At 51.5% G+C, this 22,420-nt stretch overlaps 10 protein-coding genes across 10 annotated transcripts; 6 read left to right on the forward strand and 4 right to left on the reverse strand.

Moving 5' to 3' along the window:
- Window positions 1-166: 166 nt before the first annotated feature.
- BDW74DRAFT_164923 (uncharacterized protein) lies at window positions 167-1,697 on the reverse strand (the record flags this gene model as incomplete). The annotated part of the gene is made up of 2 exons (XM_073726344.1): window positions 167-226; window positions 330-1,697. The coding sequence occupies 2 exons, from the start codon at window positions 1,695-1,697 to the stop codon at window positions 167-169; spliced, it is 1,428 nt and encodes a 475-aa protein (XP_073590164.1).
- Window positions 1,698-3,790: 2,093 nt separating this feature from the next.
- Window positions 3,791-4,906, forward strand: BDW74DRAFT_184776 (alkene reductase; the record flags this gene model as incomplete). The annotated part of the gene is made up of 2 exons (XM_073730894.1): window positions 3,791-4,462; window positions 4,499-4,906. The coding sequence occupies 2 exons, from the start codon at window positions 3,791-3,793 to the stop codon at window positions 4,904-4,906; spliced, it is 1,080 nt and encodes a 359-aa protein (XP_073590165.1).
- Window positions 4,907-5,339: 433 nt separating this feature from the next.
- Window positions 5,340-6,221, forward strand: BDW74DRAFT_164925 (SDR family NAD(P)-dependent oxidoreductase; the record flags this gene model as incomplete). The annotated part of the gene is made up of 2 exons (XM_073726345.1): window positions 5,340-5,397; window positions 5,461-6,221. The coding sequence occupies 2 exons, from the start codon at window positions 5,340-5,342 to the stop codon at window positions 6,219-6,221; spliced, it is 819 nt and encodes a 272-aa protein (XP_073590166.1).
- A 790-nt stretch (window positions 6,222-7,011) lies between these two features.
- On the reverse strand, window positions 7,012-7,676 carry BDW74DRAFT_172906 (uncharacterized protein; the record flags this gene model as incomplete). Its single annotated transcript, XM_073727692.1, has 3 exons — window positions 7,012-7,248; window positions 7,312-7,431; window positions 7,494-7,676. The coding sequence occupies 3 exons, from the start codon at window positions 7,674-7,676 to the stop codon at window positions 7,012-7,014; spliced, it is 540 nt and encodes a 179-aa protein (XP_073590167.1).
- Window positions 7,677-9,144: 1,468 nt separating this feature from the next.
- Window positions 9,145-9,822, reverse strand: BDW74DRAFT_8454 (uncharacterized protein). Its single transcript, XM_073733870.1, has one exon. The coding sequence runs from the start codon at window positions 9,788-9,790 to the stop codon at window positions 9,254-9,256; it is 537 nt and encodes a 178-aa protein (XP_073590168.1). The 5' UTR covers window positions 9,791-9,822; the 3' UTR covers window positions 9,145-9,253.
- A 572-nt stretch (window positions 9,823-10,394) lies between these two features.
- Window positions 10,395-12,043, reverse strand: BDW74DRAFT_142923 (uncharacterized protein). Its single transcript, XM_073722794.1, has 2 exons — window positions 11,795-12,043; window positions 10,395-11,749 (listed from the first exon to the last, which is right to left on the reverse strand). The coding sequence occupies exons 1-2, from the start codon at window positions 12,021-12,023 to the stop codon at window positions 10,863-10,865; spliced, it is 1,116 nt and encodes a 371-aa protein (XP_073590169.1). The 5' UTR covers window positions 12,024-12,043; the 3' UTR covers window positions 10,395-10,862.
- On the forward strand, window positions 10,475-10,825 carry BDW74DRAFT_8460 (uncharacterized protein). The gene has a single exon (XM_073733875.1). It carries the CDS (start codon window positions 10,610-10,612, stop codon window positions 10,787-10,789), a length of 180 nt encoding a protein of 59 aa, XP_073590170.1. The 5' UTR covers window positions 10,475-10,609; the 3' UTR covers window positions 10,790-10,825.
- Window positions 12,044-12,288: 245 nt separating the features above from the next.
- On the forward strand, window positions 12,289-14,058 carry BDW74DRAFT_142924 (uncharacterized protein). Its single transcript, XM_073722795.1, has 2 exons — window positions 12,289-12,689; window positions 12,740-14,058. Exons 1-2 carry the CDS (start codon window positions 12,303-12,305, stop codon window positions 14,000-14,002), a joined length of 1,650 nt encoding a protein of 549 aa, XP_073590171.1. The 5' UTR covers window positions 12,289-12,302; the 3' UTR covers window positions 14,003-14,058.
- A 651-nt stretch (window positions 14,059-14,709) lies between these two features.
- BDW74DRAFT_164926 (putative MFS transporter) lies at window positions 14,710-16,472 on the forward strand (the record flags this gene model as incomplete). The annotated part of the gene is made up of 3 exons (XM_073726346.1): window positions 14,710-14,861; window positions 14,915-15,821; window positions 15,876-16,472. 3 exons carry the CDS (start codon window positions 14,710-14,712, stop codon window positions 16,470-16,472), a joined length of 1,656 nt encoding a protein of 551 aa, XP_073590172.1.
- Window positions 16,473-19,220: 2,748 nt separating this feature from the next.
- Window positions 19,221-21,827, forward strand: BDW74DRAFT_142929 (CFEM domain-containing protein). The gene is made up of 8 exons (XM_073722796.1): window positions 19,221-19,908; window positions 19,972-20,107; window positions 20,169-20,347; window positions 20,414-20,450; window positions 20,512-20,579; window positions 20,639-21,021; window positions 21,117-21,184; window positions 21,232-21,827. The coding sequence occupies exons 1-8, from the start codon at window positions 19,885-19,887 to the stop codon at window positions 21,627-21,629; spliced, it is 1,293 nt and encodes a 430-aa protein (XP_073590173.1). The 5' UTR covers window positions 19,221-19,884; the 3' UTR covers window positions 21,630-21,827.
- Window positions 21,828-22,420: the final 593 nt, after the last annotated feature.

Below are 22,420 nucleotides of genomic sequence, written 5' to 3' on the forward strand. Positions count from 1 at the left end.
TGTCTTGTAACGCAACGGCTGACGGTTTACTGTAATACAAGGTATGGAAAGATGACAATCCGGTCATTTGAAAGCAGTGGGAGAGGAAAGTTTTCTTCTTTACAATGCACATAGAGGGTTGAACATAAGATATATATATATTTATTCTCTTAGAGAACAGGGTATTCTAGCTAGGCAAAGCACACGTAAAAACCCCCCTCACAGACCCAGACCTATAATTCGAAATCTGCAGAGATAAAGCATTAGCAAATCACTCACCACTCACCACTCACCACTCACCACTCACCACTCACCACTCACCACCAAATCTCAGGAAGGAAGAAACTCACAATATCATCAACACTCGAATACGTCCCACCCACCAAAACAATCAAGCCGATGGCAAGAATGGCGCCATTAACCGGCGTCCACAGCATATTCCACCCCTCAAACAAACCCCCCTTCTTCAACAACACAAACCACATAATCGCCGGGAAATAAAACGTAAAACCACTGATGAACAGGGCCGACGAGATTGAGAGCAGGTCATTGAAGAACGGAATCACCTCGGCAATTATAAACGCGATGACCGTGGCAGCTGCAATGACAGCTAACCACGTAACCCAGCCCATCCGCGTGTTGACGTATCGAATTGGTGAGTTCGCGAAGATCCGACCGTGGACTAACCGGCCAAAAACAACGGTATTAATAGACCCTGAGATGAAAATCACAGGGAGCGCAATCCCAAACGCTACACGGGACAGCGTATGCCCTGCAGCAAGCAGCGCCGGACTCGAATTGATGACGTCCTGTCCGACGAACGCATAAACCAGCGCGCCGGTAAGCGTATAGATAACCATCTCGATTAATCCAAGCGTCCAAATTGACTTCTTATAATCAGCCGGCGTGTGCATCTCATCCATGAACGAGAACTGGCACATCGCGAAGCTGTACGCGAAGATAATATTCGACAGCGCGATGAACGCCTCCGTGAATGTGAGGTTCTCTTTTGGCCAGGCGGACCAGTTGACACCCGCCAGACCGCCAGGCGATGTTGCGGCGTCGTGGCCGGTTCCGATGACTGTTATCCCGATGGCGATGATGATGGAGGCGAAGTCGATGTAGCCGAGGATTGCGGCGTCCGCGAAGGTAGGCGGGATTGCAAGCAGAAGTAAAATTATAGCAGACACAACGCCAAAGACCACGGAGCAGACGTCGCTCTCGGTGATTTTGACGAGGGCGATTGTCCCCGTTAGACAGTGCGATCCGACGATGAGGATAAGTTGCAGGCAGAACATCACGCTGATGATTTCGTACACTGCCTTTCCGCATCCGAACCGTCGGCCCACGATCCGGCCTGCATCGGCGTAGTTGGTTATCTCGGGGAAGGCCAATTTGACCTCGCCGACGATGTAGCTTGTGTAGATGGCCAGGAGGCCCAGCCCAATGCAGCAGATTACACCGGCGACCATGCCCAGTGTTGCGAATGTCGAGGGGATAGAAAGACTTCCTAGCGCAATGGCTTCAACGATCAGCACGATTGTTAGGCGTTTCCAGCCGAGTCTGCTGAAGTTTGCAACGCCCTCTTCGTAGGCATTCCGGTCGGTTTCGCGGATCTCGCCGAGTTTTGTCTCGTCTTCAGGGTGGGGGTAGGCGGCCGGCGCCTTGAGGTTGGATTTGGCCATGTCGTAGGGCGGAGAGGCATCTTGGTAGTCCATAATGGGTAGAATATGAGGAAAGAAAGTTATCTTCCTCTATGCCGGTGGAGAATTACACCCAGACCGTGGCAAAGCATCTGGCCTTATAACCGGAAAGGGGCAGGGCGGGTCTTGCGTCAGCCGAGATATGAGTCTGAGGCACGGTTCAGTTGGAGTAGATACCAAGAGATAACAGTATTCGCCATGTCAGAGGTCGTGTTGATATCTGGGCAGTGGGCTTGTGTGCGCCATGGAAGCTGGGCAAACGGCCGGTCCTACCCCAGACTTTCCCAGGATTAATTTATAGTCATGCATAATCAGCAAGTGGTATGATAAGGCTCTCTATGTAGTACGATCTGGAGCGAAGGGCGTGACATCTTCATGCGGAGGTGGGAGAATCTGGGGTTAAAGACAATAGTCATAGAATTATCACATAGGTCGAGTAATGGTAACGGTATCTGACAAAGAGATAAGGGCGATAAGACAGCAGTCCCCACATCTTACTTGAGGTGATTACTTGTTTAGAAATGTCACGGAAATTGTAGGTAGATGTCGTCAGGCATGACTCGGGCTTGTATCAGACTTCCGAGCCCGCTCAATTCCGAAGGTCAATGCCAGGCACCAAACACCAGGTATTCTTTCACGGCTGAAATGGCAGAAGGGAAAAAGGGCAGTACTCCTCCAGCATCTCTACATTTTCAGGATATTTCATCTTGATTGAGAGGCTTGGGGGTTGGGGGATTTCTAGCTTCATTATAACTACTTAGCAAGTACCATAGACACCCGGAAGGGGTTCCGGGCCAAGAGACGATAGAGCTCAAACAAGCTCCGTAATGCAGTTAAACGTAAACGCTGAGTGGTCGTCCAAGAGATTTAGTTGGAAAGTTGACACTCGAAGCTCCAGGTCACAGCCCCTTGACCCGGGAGCTGATCCGTCTCCGCGTTAAACCAGCTAGGGGTGACCATTGCGGGCCCGGAGACATGCCGTGTTAACAGCATTGCGGTTACGTCCGCGACAGGACGAGATTGCATTACTCCGAGTAGCAATTGAAACTGCCGTTATCTATAGCTCGTCAATTATTGCCCGAGTGCTTCGAATCTGCAACTTCTCAGGTAAATAAATGCGTATCTTGAGCTCTTGGTGTCCTCAGTACGCTATCGGGTCCTTTGATCTTTCTTTGAGGATGTTCAAACTAAGGAAGCATAGTTTGCGTCCGTTGAACGTATTTCAGCAGCAGCTTATAAGTCAATGAGATTTGTAAATAACTCAGATAGATACTCCTATTGCAACCTTGATCAGCTGAGAAGAGGTCAATTGAAAGCAGAGTATGGAGAACGCTAAGCTACATCCACACTCAAATATAAACCAACCGAGCCGAGGTAGCCGAACCCAGCCAAACTCTAGAATTGGGGAACCTCCAGTGGATATGATGCTGTCGCCCCGCATACTCGGTCTCTCTTCCGAGCCGATATCTGGGGTTGTTACCCGGCGTGCGCAAACTCGATCCAAAAACAGGTTGAAATATAGGCATACTAACGCAATCATAGAGGCTTGATAGAGCGTTTCTGGGTGTAGTCCGTAACCACAATGTCCGCTACAAATGAATGAAGCTAGAATTTCAGCAGAAGAGTGGCATTTTACGACAATCTGAGCTGCAAAGATAAATCCTAAATAGAATAGCTATCTTAACATTTACTATCAATTTTGTTAAACCCTTCTCAATCACTTTCCGGCCTTATCTCGACGCCAACACTGCAGGACCAGCCTCGAGCTATTTTCGGATTCTGCAAGGCACACGTGGCAGGCCCTACCCCACATATTTCAGCAGTGCAAGCGACCATTGGATGCAGGATCTTAAGCTTGAATCTTATCTGCCAATAGAACTGCTACCTTGTACAGAGCGCCCCACTGCGGCTTGAAAAAAGGCAAGGATTAGAAATCGGTGTATAGAGCCTTGTGCATCAGGCTCTATACTTGCAAGTTTAAAAACGAAAAATTTTGCATTAACAAACTTCAGCTCCTTTCCATTCGCCATCCACTCTGCATAAATACCAACACCTCAGGCCGCAATTTTTGTCTATACAATCCATCTCTAATCACCACATAACACACCATGGCATCATCACAATCCCCCCTCTTCACCCCCCTCCGCATCGGCAACGCAACGCTATCCCACCGCGTCGTCATGGCGCCCCTAACGCGCCTGCGCGCCGATGCAAACCACATCCCCCTCCCAATGGCGCAAACATACTACGAGCAGCGCGCCTCGGTCCCAGGAACCCTACTCATCAGCGAAGCAACAATCATTTCCCCCCAACACGGCGGATACCCGCACGCCCCCGGGATCTGGAACGACGCGCAAGTGGCCGCATGGAAGAAAATCACCGATGCCGTGCACGCCAAGGGCAGTTTTATCGTCTGCCAGTTTGTGGCTGTGGGGCGCGTTGCGGATCCGGGAACGCTGAAGAGGGATGGGGGCTACGAGGTGCGCGGTGCGAGTGCGATTCCGCTGAACTCGGAGGACGGGTATGGGGCTGTTCCGAAGGAACTCACTGAAGCTGAGATTAAGGAGTGTATTGATGATTTCATCCGCGCTGGACGCAATGCCATCGCTGCGGGGTTTGATGGCGTCGAAGTCCACGGGGCGAACGGGTACCTTGTTGATCAATTCTTCCAGGATATGACGAATCAAAGAACCGATGGTTATGGTGGGTCTATCGAGAACCGCGCCCGGTTTGGGCTTGAGGTTGCGAAGGGCCTTGTTGATGCTATTGGTGCTGAGAGAGTTGGGTTTAGACTTAGTCCCTGGAATACATGGTAGGGAATGAAGATGGCGGACCCCGTGCCGCAGTTCAGCTATATCACGGAGAAGCTGAAGGAGATGGGTCTTGCGTATCTGCATGTTATTGAGTCGCGGGTCATCAATAACGTTGACTGTGAGAAGACGGAGGGGATTGAGTTCATGCTTGTTATTTGGGGGAAGACGAGTCCTGTCCTTGTCGCGGGTGGGTATAATGATAAGAACTGTCACGCGGCGTTTGAGGAGTATAAGGGCAACGATGTGGCTGTTGTCTTTGGACGGCATTTTATTTCGAACCCTGATTTGCCGTTTAGGATTAAGGAGGGGATTCCGCTCAACAAATATGACCGGGCGAGCTTTTATGCCATGATGCAGGAGCAGGGGTACATTGATTATCCGTTCAGCGAGGAGTTTTTGGCGAAGAACTAGACGCCTAATATTCTTCTTGGGCTATGGAATTTGGATCGAGATTATATAGTACAGACATAGACTTGATTGATAGATCTCAGCATCAAGAAATTCTGAAGTTCTAGAGCCCCAACCATGAACGGTTTTTACACAAATTCCATTGCAATGCTCAAACACCAAGCGACTTCTATATCAAACATCTTGGGGTCATAGACTGTTGACCTCAATCTCCCCCCCCCCAATTTCTCCAACCAGAAGTGGGGTTATCGATAAGCTGCGGGGTCAACAGCAATGACCTCATAAATAAAGCATCACGTCTACCTTGATGCAAAGTCTTCATCGCCGGCGGTATTTCAAGAAGTCTCAATTTGACCTGTAGATCAACAGATCAGCAGATATCGAACTAGAATTTTTTTTTTTTTTTTTGAAATTTGGAGTTCAGTGCCACCCCACCATGTCCACAGCATCCTACACCTTCCCCGGCACGGCAGTAATAACCGGCGCAGCAGGAGGCAAGCCATATACCTTCTTCCCAACCTTGCCATCCTCAAACAAACCCAACTAACAATACGCAGGAATTGGCCGCGCAACAGCCCTAGCCTTCGCAGCAGCCGGCTGCACATGCATCGCAATAACCGACCTCCCAAACACAGGGCTAGACGAAACAGAGCGCCAAATCCAATCCGCAACGTCCAACGACGTCGACGTCCTAGTGTATCCCGGTGACATCAGCGACGAGTCCTTCGTAAACGCCTTTGTCGAAGAGTCCTTCAGCAAGTTCAAGCGACTAGACTACGTGATCAACTGCGCCGGCGTCCTGCAGAAGGAATTCCTCCGCACTACAGAAGTCACCAGCGAACAATTCGATCGCATAAACGGCATAAACTATCGGGGGACATGGCTCGTTTCGCGCGCCGCCCTGCGTATAATGGTAACGCAGGACCCCGTCTCCGACGGCGCCGAGTCCTGGCGCCCCAAGACTAGAGGCTCGATCGTGAACATCGCCAGCCAGCTCGGCGTCGTCTCGCGCGCCGGCGCAGCAGCATACTGCGCGTCAAAGTCCGCAATCATCGGTCTCACCCGTGCGGACGCGATCGATTTCTCTAAAGACCTTATCCGGGTTAACTGTGTCTGTCCCGGCGTCATCGATACGAATATGACGACTGCGGATGAGGAGACGAGGAAGGCGCTCGAGCCGGCGGTTAGGATTGCGCCGATGGCAAGAATGGGAGATGCAAGGGAGGTGGCGGATGCGGTGTTGTTCCTCGCGTCGAACAAGGCGAGTTTTGTGCAGGGGCATGCTATGGTTGTTGATGGGGGGTATGTTATTAATTGAACGCCAAGTTAGAATACCTAAGTGTATGTGCGAAACATGAAGAGAGATTTGAGCGGGTTTAGCGCTGTAAGATTTGATACGAGCATCTCAATATACTCAATTCGAACCATGGTCTGATACAGGCATTTTCAACACTGCTTTGGATGCCATGAAGGGATATCTGGATTAAGGCTTTTCTGTCCTCGGACACGCCCAGTAACTAAGCTGCATGAAATGGGTTCCAGTCCTTGACGCAAAAATGAGCCATCGTCACATCAGTGTCATCAGGCGTGGCTTTGGTAATTTATTTGCCACTGATCCAGTCGAAGAAGGTATACATATTTTCTCTGGGTGCGCTGAGGACACAAGGCGTCACCTGAAATCCCCCAAGTCAGGGCTTGTGGCGGAGAAGCACGGCGATATCATGAACGAGATATCCGACCAGTGGGTCTGTCTCGCAGGTTTCTTCCTCATTCAGACACCACACGATTGGTATGACGTCCCCCAAATCTGCGGTACCCACTTGATCAGGGGCGCAGATCTTGCGTTCATTGGGATAGCCTCATCGCCGATCGATCCGAAGAGAGCCGAGATGACGAGGCCTCAATAGTCTTGAACTCCATTGTCAGAAGGCTTTCTCTCTCTGAGGGGTTTGAATTCGTGTTCCTGCTTTGAAGATTGAATGATGGAAATTTTTGTTTCTATATTCTATTAGGATTACATATAATCATATTGTATCTTGGTCAAGGTGCAGCATTACGCGGAATGCCCCTGGGAAGCCTCCCGCGTAGCTACAACAAGGTTAGATAGCTTAGTTAGACCCGTAAGCACCCTTAACCATTTTAAACGACTCGGCAAGGGCCATGTCGTCGGTCTGGACAGTCTTGACACAGTAAGGCAGGGCCTTGCTGGCCACGTTGCTGTAGAAGCGGGAAGTCTCGTCAGAGACCTTGCTGACACCGCGGTAGATCTGGCCACGCTGTGTGCTGTTGAACTGGTTGACGTTGTTGTAAAGGGCATTGTCGAGAGTGAGGCCGGTAACGGTGAGCTAACAAAGGATGTTAGTATCTCGGAGCCTCGAGGGAGGTATGATAAAAGATGAGAGACTTACCGAGTGAAAAGCCTGGCAGAGCGTCAACTGGGTGCTCTCCTGGAGAGGCTTGGAGGGCTGGGGCTTGTCGAGGGCGGAGTCTTCGTTCTTGACAGTGTTGAGGTAGGTGGCAATGACGTCCTGTAGCATATTGTATTAGTCTTGCTGCTGGAAAGAATGGGGGTTCTTGAAAGTCGTCGTACATCAGCGTCGACACCCTCAGCGCCATCGCGGAGCTGCTCGAGCTGAATGTTGGTGTGCAGGTAGCCGAGCTCAAGGGCAGCAAGGCGGCTCTGGATGACGGGAGCGATGTCGGTGGTGTTGTTGCCGGCCGCGGAGGCGGAGAGGGCTAGGGTGGCAGTGAGGAGGACGTTCTTGAGCTGCATTTTGATGGTGGGCTGGAATTGAAGTATCTAGAGTGCAGATAAATCAATGAGGCGTTCTGAGTGAGAGTATCGATGGTGGGAAAATTATCCAAGAAAGACCCTTTTATAGGCACCGGGCATGATTTGTATTTGTTCGCCGGATGGCGCGGCCCTGGCCATGACACAACGCCCTGGTTTGTTGGGAAGACAGGCCGGATCTGATCTTCAGGGATTCATCGCGCTGTATCCGTTACGAATCACGATAGGCCCCAGGAAGTTGTGGAAGTGGGTCGCGAGATTTATCGGTTGCGTGGTTAGCTTTGGTGTTGACGATACCAAAGCAACAGCCAATGTGGAAATTGACGCATAACCCCCCTTCGCATACTACAAGTTCCGAGTCTTTTCTGATCGGGGTAACCTCTTTGCAGCATCATGGACTGCGTTGATGAAATCAAGATCCAAGACGTTTACTGAAATGGAATTGTGATAGACCAAAGGAGTGGGCCTTCCAGTGTGATCGACAGGTTCGACGGCCCACGGCGGCACCAGAGCAAGGAACGAGGGCCAAGCACCGAGATCTACCGAACCTAGAACCATCAGCCTATGATGTCTTGGCTGCTAAATACCATTCACCAGGAACGTTACCATTGTTGAAGAGAGTGGTTGGGAAAAATACGATCCAGGTGTCTCGACTCCAGTTCTACTAACGAGCCTACCTGACACTGCAATTTTCTGATGTGAAGTGTGCGGAAGTTTCTATTTGATTGACGAAATCTGGCTCTATCTGCTTAGAAAACATCGATCGCGAAATCCAGGCAGTCAGGACAGAGAGGGATTGTGCCCTGCTTGATTGTGGTGTTGGTGTTGTCTGCCGCCATTGCGAAAGTGTTTCCGTACTATTCAGGTCGACTCAAGCAGCTGCGAGAGCCCTGGCTATCGTAGTACTCTTCCACCGGGCCAGTGGGGAATCCGGGGCGCTCCATCGCCATAGTCAGATAAGGGCCTGAAAGTTTCAAGAGTTCTGCGCAGGGCCAATAGCACATGAGATATCAGCTGCCATCGTTCGAAGACGGCTAGTTGCGACCAGAACGGAATCGGACATGATTGAACGACAACGCCCTTCACAGGTGGTTTCTCAGTAACACCACGCGTAAGGAATCGACTACCGCTAAGTCAAGTAGATCGTTGCTCTGGTCGTTCGTTGCGAGGGAAAAAATGGTGCCCTCCTTTGATAGCATCCAGTGCGCTTGGCTCGAATTACCCCGAGGTCAGCGGCGAGCCATGACCCGAATGATGGGCGAAAAGCGGGAGGAGACAGGTGGCTATGCAGCCCTTACTCAACCCCAGAGTACCGGCTCTGGGTGTGTTGGTAACAGATGAGCTGCCATGATACCCTTTGAAGAGGGCGGGGAAATATGGGACAGGTGCTCCGGCGTACCAATGGTGAACGAATCCCTAAATTCCGAGAGAGCTCATTTGCTGGATTGCACCAAGGGAGGTCTTCTCGATGCGTAGGAGAGCTGGCTTTCATCATCAGGCTTCGAATTCTGAGCCCAAGCAGGAGGCCCTCCTCCGTATCACAGCACTCGCTCCAAGAATTAGTTGTACCCAGCTCTTCCTGACAAACCTTGCGAGCGTTGCTTTCCAAATCGCAGCTCATCTATGCGTTTTCTCTCCTCTTCCTCTTCATGTTCCAAAACGGACCGTGCTGTCGGTATTTGCTCCACTGCTTCCAAGCTCAGTCTTTTCAAAACCATATATACAAAGGCCATGGCCCTTGCCGCTGCGTGCTGGTTCCACTGTTTATCAGTGGGGTGTGAGTCCGCGTAGTCCGCAATTCCTCGAACATTGATGCAGGGGTACTCCACCTGCTCGATCCAGAGTTCGGAGTCAAATGAGATGGCTTGCATTGTTTTGTTCAATTCGTCGCGAACCGTTCCATCCCTTAGACGAGGTCCAATTGCGATTACGCCAAAATGTACATCCGGTGCCTTGGGTTCTCTGTGGACTAGCTTCGCTGGGTCGCACCTGGTGCAGTCCGAGCCTCCCACATGCTCATAATCCGCCTCAAAGAGTCTATCCTCTGAACTTGGTGGCCTTCCAAATGTTCCCACGGCAGCGGATGAAGCTTCCATGGTGTCATTGAGTCGCCTTGAGGAGCTCAGCTGGTTTAAGCGGTCGAAAAGCTGTCGCACCTTAGTTGGGATCCTCGGCCCACGCCGTATGTCCATAGATACTTCTCCACTCGTGTCGTCCCACCATGCCGTGGCGCCGTCATGGACAACAACATCTCCGAGTCGTACAGCCTGTGGCGCTCCCCCAGCGGTTGAAACAGTGAAAATAAATCGGATGGATGGGAATGCTGAGATCAAGACGTCGCGCCCAGGAACCTCGTCTAGATGTCTACGCAGTAAACGGAATGCAACCACATGGTGTTCGATCATCTGGAATCGTTCGAACACGAAAAGATTTCCATGCTTAACCGTTTCATGCGTTACATCGAACACTTTGGACAACACTTCGGCCACTGAATCATCTCTGTATATTATACCGATCGTATATTCAGGCTCAGGATTAATGCCTACACCGGACTCCTCTTCCGGAATTGGTATTGAAGTGCCTAGCTCCGGCTCTGCTTTGTACAGCGAGCGAGCTGGAGACTCAACTCTGGCCTCATTATCATGATCATCGTCAAAGTCACCCTCTCTGGAGTCACCAAAGACGATATTAGCTTCTTGCGAATCACCCTCCTTGCCGTCATCGTCCTCTCGTTGACCAGATCGTGGAAGTGAGAATAGAGCCATCCGCTCTAGATGTAACGCGATATGGTTTTGTAACTCAAGAGCCGTGGGAAGGGATAAGAAGCAAATAGGACAGGGTCTGGCGGGATTGGTGGGAATCGAGAAACTTGCAAGACTGATAGCCGTATCTGATACATCGCTGTTAAAGTCGCGATGGTCATGGCTCAAGTGGTCCCGAAGTTCCTCAGTCGTATCGTATGTAAGGTCTGGATGCTCTGGACAATGGAAAACACCTCGATGGAACGTGATCTCGTGCTGGATCCAGTCTTGACGCCTATCGTACATTTGGTCGCCCTGACTGCAATCTTTGTAGGTGCATATGTAAGGACGTAGATCATGAAGAAGATGCGCCCTGTAACCGCGTGAGTGCCCGTACTGTTGCGGAGGGCACTTGCTCCAGAGTAACTTACCTCCATGCCTTTGGCTGTGAAAGCGCCCGAGAGCACATGATAAAGCAATAAGGGCACTCGAAGAACTTGTCAGTAGGTGACAGAGTGGGAGCAGGAGGGAAGTCAATCATCTCCTTTCCTGGCTCCCAGAGCGAGAGAGCATATTCTGAGACAGTTACTTCAGTGCGGTCGTCGTGGATTGTCAGGTGCTGGACGTTGAGGTTGGTAGCGGTGGTGATGGTCGGGGCAGGAGCGACCAAGGGCCGGAGCTCCATCGTGTGAGCTTTGCGGTTGACTCCTGGTTCGTCCCCAACTTGAATCGCTCTCTGCTCAATACTAGGCAATAACCCCTCTGTCACAGCTTGAGAGTGTTGGTGCAGCTTCTCTTGATGTCGCTTCCAGTACTCAAACTGTTGTCGTCGGCAAGCGTTAGCGCGAGCTATACGGCTGACCAGGAACGACTCGGCTTTGTTCTTGATCTCAGCTTTATGCTGCGTGAGTACAGTTTGAATCGGCTCCCACACATTATCGCCCTCGTTTCCTTCTTCTACACTCTCCGGTTGTGATGGCGAAACCTCGTCTTTGGCGCGCGCCTTGCGATATTCGAGAAAAAGCGAGCTGACATAGTCGTAGTCAAAATGCGCGAATGTGTCAAGAAGATTGACGCCGGTCTCAGGATCAACTTTCTCATACCGCAATGCTTTCGAAGAACCAAATCTCGAGGATGGCGTGCAGATCATGGTTGCCATCTTATATAGCCGGTCGATCGGATCTTTTATACCGTCCAATAGCAAATCTGAGTCGGAATCGCTTCCCTCGTCCAAGATCTCGATGTTTGCAATGTCCGCTGAGCTTCTCCGTTCTGTGTTTATGACGGCGTCGGTATCACCTCCATATTCAAGCACTGTCCGCTTGTTAGCACGTCTCATCACGGCAGAGATAACGCTACCTTCGGCCAAGGCTTCATTGAGGCTGATCATGAACCTGTGCAATGTACCACTTATACTTTCTGCCTCTCTGACTCGGTAATCCAGGGACCCGTGGCCGGCCACAAACAGTCCTAGGTTCACGGCCCAAAGTTCGAAGCGGTCGGCCTCAGCTGCAATTGGGGCAATTGGTGATGGGCCCGGCAATGCAAGAGAGGGAGCCTTGGCTTTCGCCTTCGCGAACAGCGCCATGGTTTCGAGCCCTACTTGAGCTAGGCTCTGTCGCTCCATTTCCTCTGTCATGTTGCCTCTTTGTCGCCACGGGGAAGATGTCTGTATTCCAGAAGGCTTGCGAACCTGGCATACCCCGCATGCGTATGCGACCTGATGAAGGATCCAATCTGATACGAGCACGTGAGAATCCTGCAGACCCCGCTTTTAGCTCGTTGGAGAATCGGGTCAGCAACGGCGCTTCATCATAGCAGTTGCGAGATCACATTTCCACCACTTTCCCGTCGTGTATGGCTCCTCATGTCTGGAATAGAGGTCGCGGGCCTTCTACTTGGTGCTTTGCCAATTCTTTTCGCCGCCGTTGATTCCTCCAAAAACACCATTGATCGAGGCAAACTGCTTTTTCGGACACGGTCATACGTCAAGAAGCTTGCAGATGCGCTGCTTCTCCAACAGCAGATCCTAGCTGAAACAACTAGATCCCTCCTCCTTGCGAGCGAATGCAGCGATGTCCATCTCCTGGAAGTTGACCCAGCGGGGTATTTGAGTCAAAAGAGCATCCAAGAGGACCTGAGCGATTACCTAGGGCCTGCGAATGCCAGGGCCCTCAATACAACGCTGAACACGAGCAAAGAAGCCGTTCAGAAGATCGCCAGTTTTCTGTCAGGCCTAGTGCCTGGAGCGAATGTGAAAATCCTCGACCACTCAGCTGTTCTTAAGACTAATTCAGTGAGCAGGGCTGTACAGACCTCCATCAGATCATAATGTCGAACCAAGACATGGACAGCCGACGGCCAGACCTAATCAGCAGAGTGAAGCTTGTATTCGGGGCGACTGAGCTCAAAGCTACCATTCGCGAAATCGATGAAACAACTAATGCCCTGACTCGCTTGTTGAACGTCGTTATATCGAATCGACGAGCTGTTGGGGATATCTCATCCAGGAAGGCAACTAAGTTGGCAAAGGTCTTTCGTCGGGTTCGTGGCTCTGCCAACGACCTTTATCACGCCATCCATCGCGGCCTTGGGGCTAGTTGTCACATTACACACGAGGCAAAATTGATGCTTGAAGATCGAATCGGCCTTCCAGCCCCTGCTCGAGGGGGTTGCCAAGAGATAACTTTTCAGCTTATTTTCGCAGCCGACGCCGGTCAGGGACGCATCTGCCATGAAGCCGTGGTGCGGGTGTTGGCGGCCGATTCCCAAGAGCATGAATCATTTTTCGCCGGACCCTCGCAGGCCCCGCGAGTAACGCTTGTCGTTCCAGAGGCTACCCCAGGGCCAGCAATCACCTTAGTCGACGATCTCTGTGCTGCCATCAACGCCGCTGGTTGCATGGAGCCGCATGTCACCTTTGTATTGAGTAGTAGCGCTCAATTTGGGACAATCGCTGCGGGCAGGAAAACGGTCACCCCATATCTAAGTTCTGAGGCTGTCAGCTTGAGCACTCTTCTACTATGCAACCAGCAGGCCAATCTACTTACCTCTGCGCTTCCGCTCAAACACCGCATGCTCCTTGCGCTCAAACTTGCCTCGAACCTCCTCCAGCTTCTGCAGACTCACTGGCTACCAAGCACATGGTCGAAAGATGTAGTCTTCTTCCTGCGACCACAGCAGCAAGTCGATTGCACCCGGCCTTTCATTTCCCTCACACTGGATAGAGAGCCGATTCGCACCGTTGCCCAGGTCGAACCGAAACTCGCTCTCCTTGACCTTGGCATCCTGCTTCTGGAAATCTGGCACAATCGGAGCCTCGAATTCCATTTCTCCTTGGCTGACAACCCGGTTGGGTATTATGAGCGATTGACTTGGGCGTTGAAGTGGTTGGAAGATGTTGACGATCCGTTGCCTGATTTGTATGACAAGGCGGTTTCATTTTGTATCGCTGGCGTCCTCAACTCCGAGGCTCGCACTCGGGGATGGGACGATCCAAGCTTGGGGGACGCTGTTTGTGCGAATGTCGTTGAGCCTCTCTCGCAGTGTTGTAAGCAGTGGCGGTAATATGTATTTCTTGCGGTTGCTTGAACCGTTTGCTTGTCCATGATACTGGAGTCTTTCGTCAGTAGCAATATCTAATTCATTATTTCAACCAACTTACGATTCATTCTCCTCGTACTTGATGCCAGACCATTACGTCAAAGAGGGCAGCTCCGGTGATCGGATGAACAGGTGAGGTCGGGATGAGTCACTCCGGGCGGGTCTGAGAGGTTCGTAATCTTATCTGATCCTCAACTGAAAAATGTCGTCCCCGCTCTAGCTCCTCTACCTCTCCCAACAACTCCTGCTCTGCCGTCAATTCAACTCGAGCCATTGAGTCGAGAAAGCTGAGCTCCTTGCTCAATTTTATGGACAAAGTTGTGGCAGCATGATTAGATTGTCATAGGTACGCCGTCTGTCGATTTTCTTTGCATTTTCTCTCTCTTTTTTTTTTTTCGTGGAGTCTCGTTGTGAGCGGGGTTACTGAGCTCCGCTCCCGCTCTCACCAAGATCCCACCCATTTCCCCATCGTCCGCGGAAGCTTTCTCAGTGACCAACATAGCTGACGATTTGTTCTTGAGCAGTGACCGGACATATAATCTCCTTTCAAAAGTCACACCGTCACTCCTTGATGTCAGGGCGGCGTCCCTTCTCCGGTCGATCGCAGGCCATTCCGCACACTTCCCTCTTCGATCCTCCAATTCATCCTCTTGCCGGACAAGCTCACTACAATGTCCCTCGTACAGTCCGCCGATGGGTCAAGGAAAACATCCAGCCCAGGAGACATCCGGAAGCAACCCCGAGACAGCTCCTCCCACGATGTCAGCCCGAGCGACATTGAATCTGGCGAGATTGACGCGGCCCAGATCGAGCGCATCTACCGGTACGATCTCCAATTTTCCAAACAAAGCATCGCTAATAGGTACCTTTGTCTAGGAAAATCGACTTCCGCATAATCCCCGCCTTCTGGGTCCTCTACTTCCTCTGCTCCGCCATCCGATCAAACGTCGGTCTCGCCCAGACAATGAACGCCGACGCCGGGCACGACCTCGGCTCCGTACTCCACGCTACACCGCACCAGATCTCGACCGGACTCGCCCTATTCTACGTCTGCTACGTCGTTTTCGACCTGCCGTCGAACCTGATAATGACGAAGCTGAGCCCGCATGTCTGGATGAGTCGGATTGTGATTGGGGTTGGTATAATTGGGAGTTGTATGGCTGCCATGAAGGCTGCGTGGAGTTTGTACCTCCTCCGTCTCCTTCTTGGTGTCGTCATCGCGGGGATGTGGCCGGGAATGGCGTACTACCTTACGCTCTTTTACCCGCCGTCGCGTACGGGGAAGCGCATTGGGCAGTACTACACCGCGGCGCAGCTCTCTGCCGCCGTGGTCGGCCTTGTCTCGGCTGGGTTCCAGGAGATGGATGGTGACCAAGGGCTTGTCGGCTTTCAGTGGATGTTCCTAGTCTACGGCGTCATTACTGTCGCCGTTGGTATCATCTTGCTTTGGTGGCTGCCGGACCGCCCGATTCCTCCAGGAGAGGAGCCTCCAAAACGCACCAAATGGCTCCGCTGGCTGCCGACCAGTGCGCCGGTTCTGACTGGAAAGGATGCAGAGCTTCACTACCGTGACCTGACGAGGGTGTATAAGCGGCCGCGATGGACGCTACGCCATCTTGTCGGAGTATTACTGGATTGGCGCCTCTGGCCGCTTTTGCTTATGTACTTTGGCGTCGTAGGTGTCGGTATCGGCGTGCAAAATTATGCGACAGTTATTATTAAAGGTATCAATCCCGACCTTTCGGGCATCGATTTGAGTCTACTCACGGCTCCCATCTGGATTGTACTTCTCCTTCCCGCATCCAATTCCAAAGACCTCGCTAACGATACTGGATAGTGCGACCTCATTGCCATCCTTCTCGTGACCCCCATCTCCGACCGCTTCCACCACCATCGCGCCCTATTCTTCAGCCTCGCTGTCCTCCTGCAAATCCTCGGTCTCCTGCTCACAACCTACGCCGGCACAGAGTCCAACCCCTGGCCGCGCTACGGCGGCCTCCTAATCGTGGGTTTCGGGCTTGGCCCCACAGTCCCCATAACAATGACCTGGACGACAGAAATCTTTCAGCCGCGGCACGGCGAGGTCGGCGTTGCGGCTGCGAGCGTCGTTGTCTCGGGGTGGGGCAATCTCGGTTCAATCATGACGACGTATGCGCTGTATGAGGGATGGAGTGAGGATGCGAATGCGCCTGGCCGTGAAAAGTATCGGAAGAGTAACCTTGTTATGGTGGGGATACTGGGGTTGAGTATTTTGTCTGCGTTGGTTATGTATGTGCTTGTGAGGGTTGTTGGTGGGGAAAAGAAGAGAGATGATTTTGACGGGGAATGGGATGGGGCGGCCAGGAGGGAGGGGAGACAGAGGGGGTTTAAGGGATTTGGAACTGGGATTAGAGTGTTGCTTGGGAAGCGTCGAGGTGAGAGCGGGAGGGCGTAAAGTTTGACGTTCTATAAACATCTGTCCGATAGATATATAGGTTCTAGATGTAAAGATTTGGCTAGAGGCAGATTATGATATATACGTCTTGGCCGATTTATGTGCCCTCGCATGGTTGTTCACCACCATTGGGCACATACGATATAATTCCGCCTCTATAGCCTGGGTTTGCACCATGAATAGGTTCTAGATTCAAGAAAATTATCATACGCCACATGCATAACCGTGCTCTAGAACCATGGGAACCCAGTTTGTAGAGCGAGGCTTTTTGTCTGGTATGCAACCTTCATGCCTGAGGCAGAAGAGTGATCCTCCTAAGGAAAGAACGTGTCTGGTCTCGTTTCGTCTCACTTGCAGCGCGTTGTTTTCTCCTTCAGCAAACTAAACGATTCCTTGCCCATGATCTTGCTTTTTAATTTCTGGTTTCATTCAGCTTGTCTTGTTCAAGTGATCAACTTCAATCCAAACGCTCCCAGCCAAGCCAGTCCGGCTTATCTTCGGGAGTTCCCAACACCCCAGGATCCCCACAACAACCTTGGGTACAACGCGACTGTGACATGATAATTCTCATCCGCCCCAATCTCAATTACCTACCGCCCATGTTATCCGCCCTTCCTGTTGAGAACTTCAGGTCCTCCTCCCCATTGCAGGCCACCCAACCAGTCATAATGATATTCCAAGCTTCGCTTTTACCTGCTGTCGCTGCCACCCATTGCTGTACCCGCAGGCCTACACGGCTTTCCATTCCACTAAGCGTCATATCCCTATCCCACATCATCCATTAAGTTACTCGGAATTCTCGCTTTGCCGACGCAGTACGTTTTTTGTGTTTCACGGAAAACAGATGCTTCTTCTCCGAAGAAAATAAAATCCAATTTGATCGTGACATCATCTAATCACTGCTCGAAGCGGCCGTGTCTGCATCTGCTGCCATCAACGAGAGCGAAATTTGCGATATCTCAGCATGAGGGATGAAGCTGCGAAACAGCGATGGAGTTAGGCTTGGAATCGACCCATGCTTGCGCTGCTACTGATGCTTCTGCCGAATCTGGAGGAGCTGACTTTGAGCCTCAAAAACCCTCGGTGCGAAGATATGCACAAAATGATAGACAAAGTCATTGAGAATCCAGGCACTGATATTCTCTCCCGATTGACGAAGCCCCGGCTGGATATTGATCGGACCTAGTTTGGTCGACGTTCATCTTGCCTTTCCTGCGGCTACCGAGTCTGCGCTCTTTCATAGGAGAAGGGGCTCCGCGACAAACAAGCTAGATGCGTACCAGCGCTTCGGGGCTTCTCCGACGTTACGCATTCGCACTTTGAGCTTAGCGAATTCCTCCGCCGCCTTCTCGATCTCATTGGAGTATGCAAGACGCTGGAATCGTTCACGTACCTTCGTGATGCTTTGCCATGAATACATTGTTGAACGTGCTCCCGCGTTCTCTGCTGGTCTTGACCATTGACGGATCTGAATCGCGCTACTACAAATGGCTCACCCTAGAGCTGGACAATCTCGTTCGGGACGCCGAAACCCACTGCCGAACCTAGCCGTACTGCACCTCCAGGGAAGGATCGATGCCAACGGCCTGCGACCGGGGAATCATGGACCTTATGAGATCACGGAGAGTCTGGCTGACCCCTGTCGCAGCAGGGGCATCGGCTTCTATCACTGGCATCATCCCAACATCAAGTCGGTCAGTAAGCCGCAACATGACAGCCGGCTATTCCTTCAGTATGAGGACGTCAGCGAGCTGGAAGTTAGGGGCGACTTTATGACAGCTTGCTATAGGCAACGGGAGCTGGCGACGCACGCTAAGTAGGGCATGCCGCATCATGATACTGGAAATACAGCGCTTGCCAGCAAAGTTGCCTTCGGCGTGATGTTGTATCATGATACTGGAAAAACAGACCTTCCATCACCGGAGGAAACCCTTCGTGTGATCCAGCTGCCTTCTGAGTCTGCTGCATCTCTGCGATTACTGCTTTTATATACCCCTTGTCAGCTTCCCGGCGGGGACCTTGGAAGTCTATTGTAAAACCTAGGCACCAGCCTCGAAAGGACCCTGCTTTCTTGTACTCGAATCCATCGGCACCATGAGCCAAGTTCCAGCGCCTCTACCTCTCTTCGTTTCCTGAATTATGGGGCGTCGCCGTGTGTTGCCTCCAGTCATACGTACCTACCTATGGCCTGGTTGTCCCGTCTTCAGAAATCTCTAGTCATTCCCTCTGAATACAACAAAGCGCCTTTCTTTGAAATCGCCAACGCGAACTAAACCACATCGATTCTTCTTCATTCGAATTCAAATCTGATTTGTCATACTGGCAACAAGGCGAACTGGTGTCTACCCCTCGTCGCCAACGCACCCCACGTGCGCGCACGGATGACATATCCCAAGGGGCAGCCAGTCTAGTTTGTTTTTCATAGCATGGCCATACGAACGCACGAGTGGAAAGCCAGCAAGGACATCGTCATATCATTTAAAGTTCACCATGATCACCCGGGTTTGTAACCTTCGCGGGAACAATGATCACCAAACTATACAACGCGGAAAGCTTGGCCGAGCAGAAGAAGTAAAGGGGCAACGAGAAGCTATAGCCCGCTAACCAGGGATGATAGGGCCTAGGGAGTTCGAAAATGTACTTCGATTGTTTTCGGATAGCTCGTACCGTGGAACGACCCCGGCGATCAAACAGATCCAATGAGCTGAATCAGGCATCCTGATGGCGAATAAACGAGATACGGCCGATCATGCTCGGCATAGAGGAACCGCCCCAGAATTTACCCAACATTGGCCTTGGCAATCGCTATTCGAGAACAAAGTCTATCTGTTAGCGAACTAATGCGAGTCGCTGGCGAATTTTCGAAACAGCCGATCAGGTACATGACTAGCAACGGTGTTCCCCTGGGTCTGGCCTGCGTTCGCGACCGCTCTGTTGACTCGTCTACTACACCCCATGTGGCCATTGCGGACAAATCCCGCTTTCTCGCGTGTCGAAGGGTTTCCGGAATCCGAGACCCTCCAAAATGCCTCCCGCCAGGCGCTTCCTGGGAATATTGAACCTTACTGGTCGGGAGTACCATGGGCCAGCTATGATGCACTGGCTCAGAACTCCCTCAACAACACGAGCATTGTCGAGCCAAGCAATAATCAGAAAGCTTATGAGGCGCAGTTATCATGCATTAGCTGCATTCAGCAAGAGGGGTTTATTGCCCAGACGAATTGGGAATCTGCGGTACTCCTACCGAGTAATTAAGGGCCATGAGGATGGCCCTGGCTCCACCTTGTCTTGCACGGGCTTCTTTACGGGCCCCCGCAATCTTAATCCACTAGCAGCCGCTATATTTATCTGATCATATCCCACTGTCCACTGCGTTCCGCCAAGCGTCAGCTTCGACATTCGTTCATTCATCATGGAGGCGTTGCAGGACTGCGCGGTATGTGATTACTGACTATACTCAACCCTCCGCGGCACCAACTGATTATTCTCAAATGTATAGATTGTCTGCTTCGCCCAATCCCTCCATACATCAAGCTGCGGCGTCACCGATATTGACTGTCTGTGCGCGGATGACAAACTCATCGCCGATACGAAATCATGCGCTCTCGATGCTTGTACGATCAAGGAGAGCCTATGTACGTCTCACCCGCTCCAGAACTCATTGCATCGCGCCCTTCGTCTGACTGGCACGACAAGTATCCCAAAAGGCACTCTACCAGGTATGCGACTGGCCGGTTACGGAGGACAGGAAGGTCTTCCCTGTCATCCTGATCACGGGCATGGTCCTTGCGGTGATTGCGGTGGCAATGCGAGTTGCGGTGCGAGTGCGCACTAAGACCTTTGGGATTGATGACGCTTTGACTGTGCTGTCGGTGGTGAGTATCCTGTTACCCCTGATACTAAGAAACTTGATGAATGGTTAACTGATCATTATCCTCTAGTCTGCGATCGTTGCGCTCTCGGGCTTAGGCGTTGAAAGTCAGTTACACTCTTTTTCACCCATACCATACGATCTAGTGCGCATGCTGATACCCAACAGACCAAAAGCTTGGATTAGGAATCGACACATGGTGGCTGTCGTTCCAGGAAATCACTGATTTCCTCCACGTATGTTGGATACCTTTCGTACTCGAACTCTTACCCGCGGTATCTGATCTCTTGTATAGATCTACTTCGCTGTTGAATCCCTCTACCTCGCCTCAATCGGCCTCACCAAGTGTTCCATGCTGCTGCTATACCTGCGGCTTTTCCCGGCGCGACAAATCCAGATAGCCACGAAGATCGCACTGCTGCTCACAGCGTCTTGGGCAATCGCGATGCTTCTTGCGAATGTCTTCGCATGCCAACCGTTCAACTACATGTGGCTAAGATGGGATGAGGAGCATGAGGGCAGGTGTGTGAATCATGAAGCTGTCATGGCTATTCACTCGATATTAAATATCGTTTTTGATGTCCTGATTATTACACTCCCTATGCCGACGCTGCTGAAGTTGAATATGTCGAGACGAAAGAAGTTAGGGGTTATTTTCATGTTTGCTGTGGGATTAGTGTATGTGTTCTCTCCACTATGATTTCCTTCTCGGGTGCTGCAGCATGTGCCCGTGTGGTCGTTGAGTGAGAGAACGCTGGCTGACATCAAGTTAGGGTGACTTTTATATCGATCTTCCGCTGCGTGTCGCTGATTCAGTTCGATATTTTTGATAATCCGACGAGTACGTCCACCCAACCTTCACCGCCTAAGCTATACTAACAACCTCAGAAAACATCGTTAATATCTCCATCTGGTCCGTCGTCGAAGTCGACCTCTCCATAATCTGTGCCTGCATGCCGGGAATCCGCGCCTTCATCTCCCACATCCACGGGCTGATCTACGGCGTGCCTTCAAGCCAGTCGTACGGGTACGGATACGGGTACAGTTCTGGTCCTCGCGGCGGGGCGGCCTCCGGCACGGGCAAACTTGTCCCTGCCCCGTCGGCGGTGCGATCAGGGACATTCGATACAGATGAGGATGTTGATGCCGCCGCATGGAAAGCGGGCAAGTTCATTGCGCTGCAGGAGACCGAGTGCTGGAGTCCGGCCGAGGCGAAGGCCAAGGAAAGGAGGCCCGGCCCGGGAGAGGTGCTCGTTACGAGTAGGATTGAGAGGGAGGTTGAGTGATCTCCCTACCTATACTGCTCTCTTGCCAAGGGCTGGGGCTTAACCATCCCTTGGCGATAGTGGTGAATGTGCCAGGGGGTGCTATGATATATGTCGTTCTTTGATGTCCACGATCTTTCTTATCTTTCTTTGATGTATAAATACCTTCGTTTATTACTTTTATACCCGCATGCACCTCTAATGCATGCTCTATGGTCGATGATAATGTTATTCAATCTTTTGACTATGGCCTATGCTTCGGTATGGCAACGTAGGAGCGCTGCTCACTCTCGGGTGATATCTAGGTATGGTGGTACGAAATTATCCGTCCTTCATTCTGCTTACCATTTCACATAGTACGAACCGGGATCTTGGACCCCGCGCAGCAAAATGAAATCAAAGGTTCTGTGGTCGGAATGGGCTATTGGCCCCTCTCCATAGTTGCATAAGACAACAAGCACTAACTTCCCACCTGGACCAGTCTCATGTCTGACATGGGTACTACCTAGTCCAGAGCTGATCAGCCGGACCTCATCTACCAATGATACGCAGAAGTCTAATACAGTCATGGTCCTTGGCGATTGGCTGCACACCCCTCCACACGAGCTCGGGGACCGAGATCTGGAAGAAAGAAAGCGACTGTCTCCAGTCAGGAGCTTCCATCACGATCTCGTATCACGCAGCGAGGCGCACGACCATCTGCAAATGTTCGCTTTAAGGCCATTTCGTATACCCTACAACGATTCCCCGCCCCGTCTCCGCCGATCTCAAATATGGAGAATATCCCCGAAGCACTAGGTCTGCACATCTAC

Source organism: Aspergillus multicolor, assembly GCF_047715735.1.
Source record: "Aspergillus multicolor strain CBS 133.54 unplaced genomic scaffold BDW74scaffold_1, whole genome shotgun sequence".
Lineage (NCBI taxonomy): Eukaryota > Fungi > Ascomycota > Eurotiomycetes > Eurotiales > Aspergillaceae > Aspergillus > Aspergillus multicolor.

What these genes read in the sequence shown, in the direction of transcription:
- BDW74DRAFT_8454 (XM_073733870.1), bottom strand. Translation starts at nt 9,790, where the DNA reads ATGGAAGCTTCATCCGCTGCCGTGGGAACATTTGGAAGGCCACCAAGT.
- BDW74DRAFT_8460 (XM_073733875.1), top strand. Translation starts at nt 10,610, where the DNA reads ATGGTCATGGCTCAAGTGGTCCCGAAGTTCCTCAGTCGTATCGTATGT.
- BDW74DRAFT_142923 (XM_073722794.1), bottom strand. Translation starts at nt 12,023, where the DNA reads ATGGCGCTGTTCGCGAAGGCGAAAGCCAAGGCTCCCTCTCTTGCATTG. An exon ending in CAATGAAGCCTTGGCCGAAG is followed by an intron (nt 11,750 to 11,794) that starts GTAGCGTTATCT and finishes ACAAGCGGACAG; the next exon opens with TGCTTGAATATGGAGGTGAT.
- BDW74DRAFT_142924 (XM_073722795.1), top strand. Translation starts at nt 12,303, where the DNA reads ATGTCTGGAATAGAGGTCGCGGGCCTTCTACTTGGTGCTTTGCCAATT. An exon ending in GCCTAGTGCCTGGAGCGAAT is followed by an intron (nt 12,690 to 12,739) that starts GTGAAAATCCTC and finishes TTCAGTGAGCAG; the next exon opens with GGCTGTACAGACCTCCATCA.
- BDW74DRAFT_142929 (XM_073722796.1), top strand. Translation starts at nt 19,885, where the DNA reads ATGGAGGCGTTGCAGGACTGCGCG. An exon ending in AGGCGTTGCAGGACTGCGCG is followed by an intron (nt 19,909 to 19,971) that starts GTATGTGATTAC and finishes TCAAATGTATAG; the next exon opens with ATTGTCTGCTTCGCCCAATC. An exon ending in TACGATCAAGGAGAGCCTAT is followed by an intron (nt 20,108 to 20,168) that starts GTACGTCTCACC and finishes TGGCACGACAAG; the next exon opens with TATCCCAAAAGGCACTCTAC.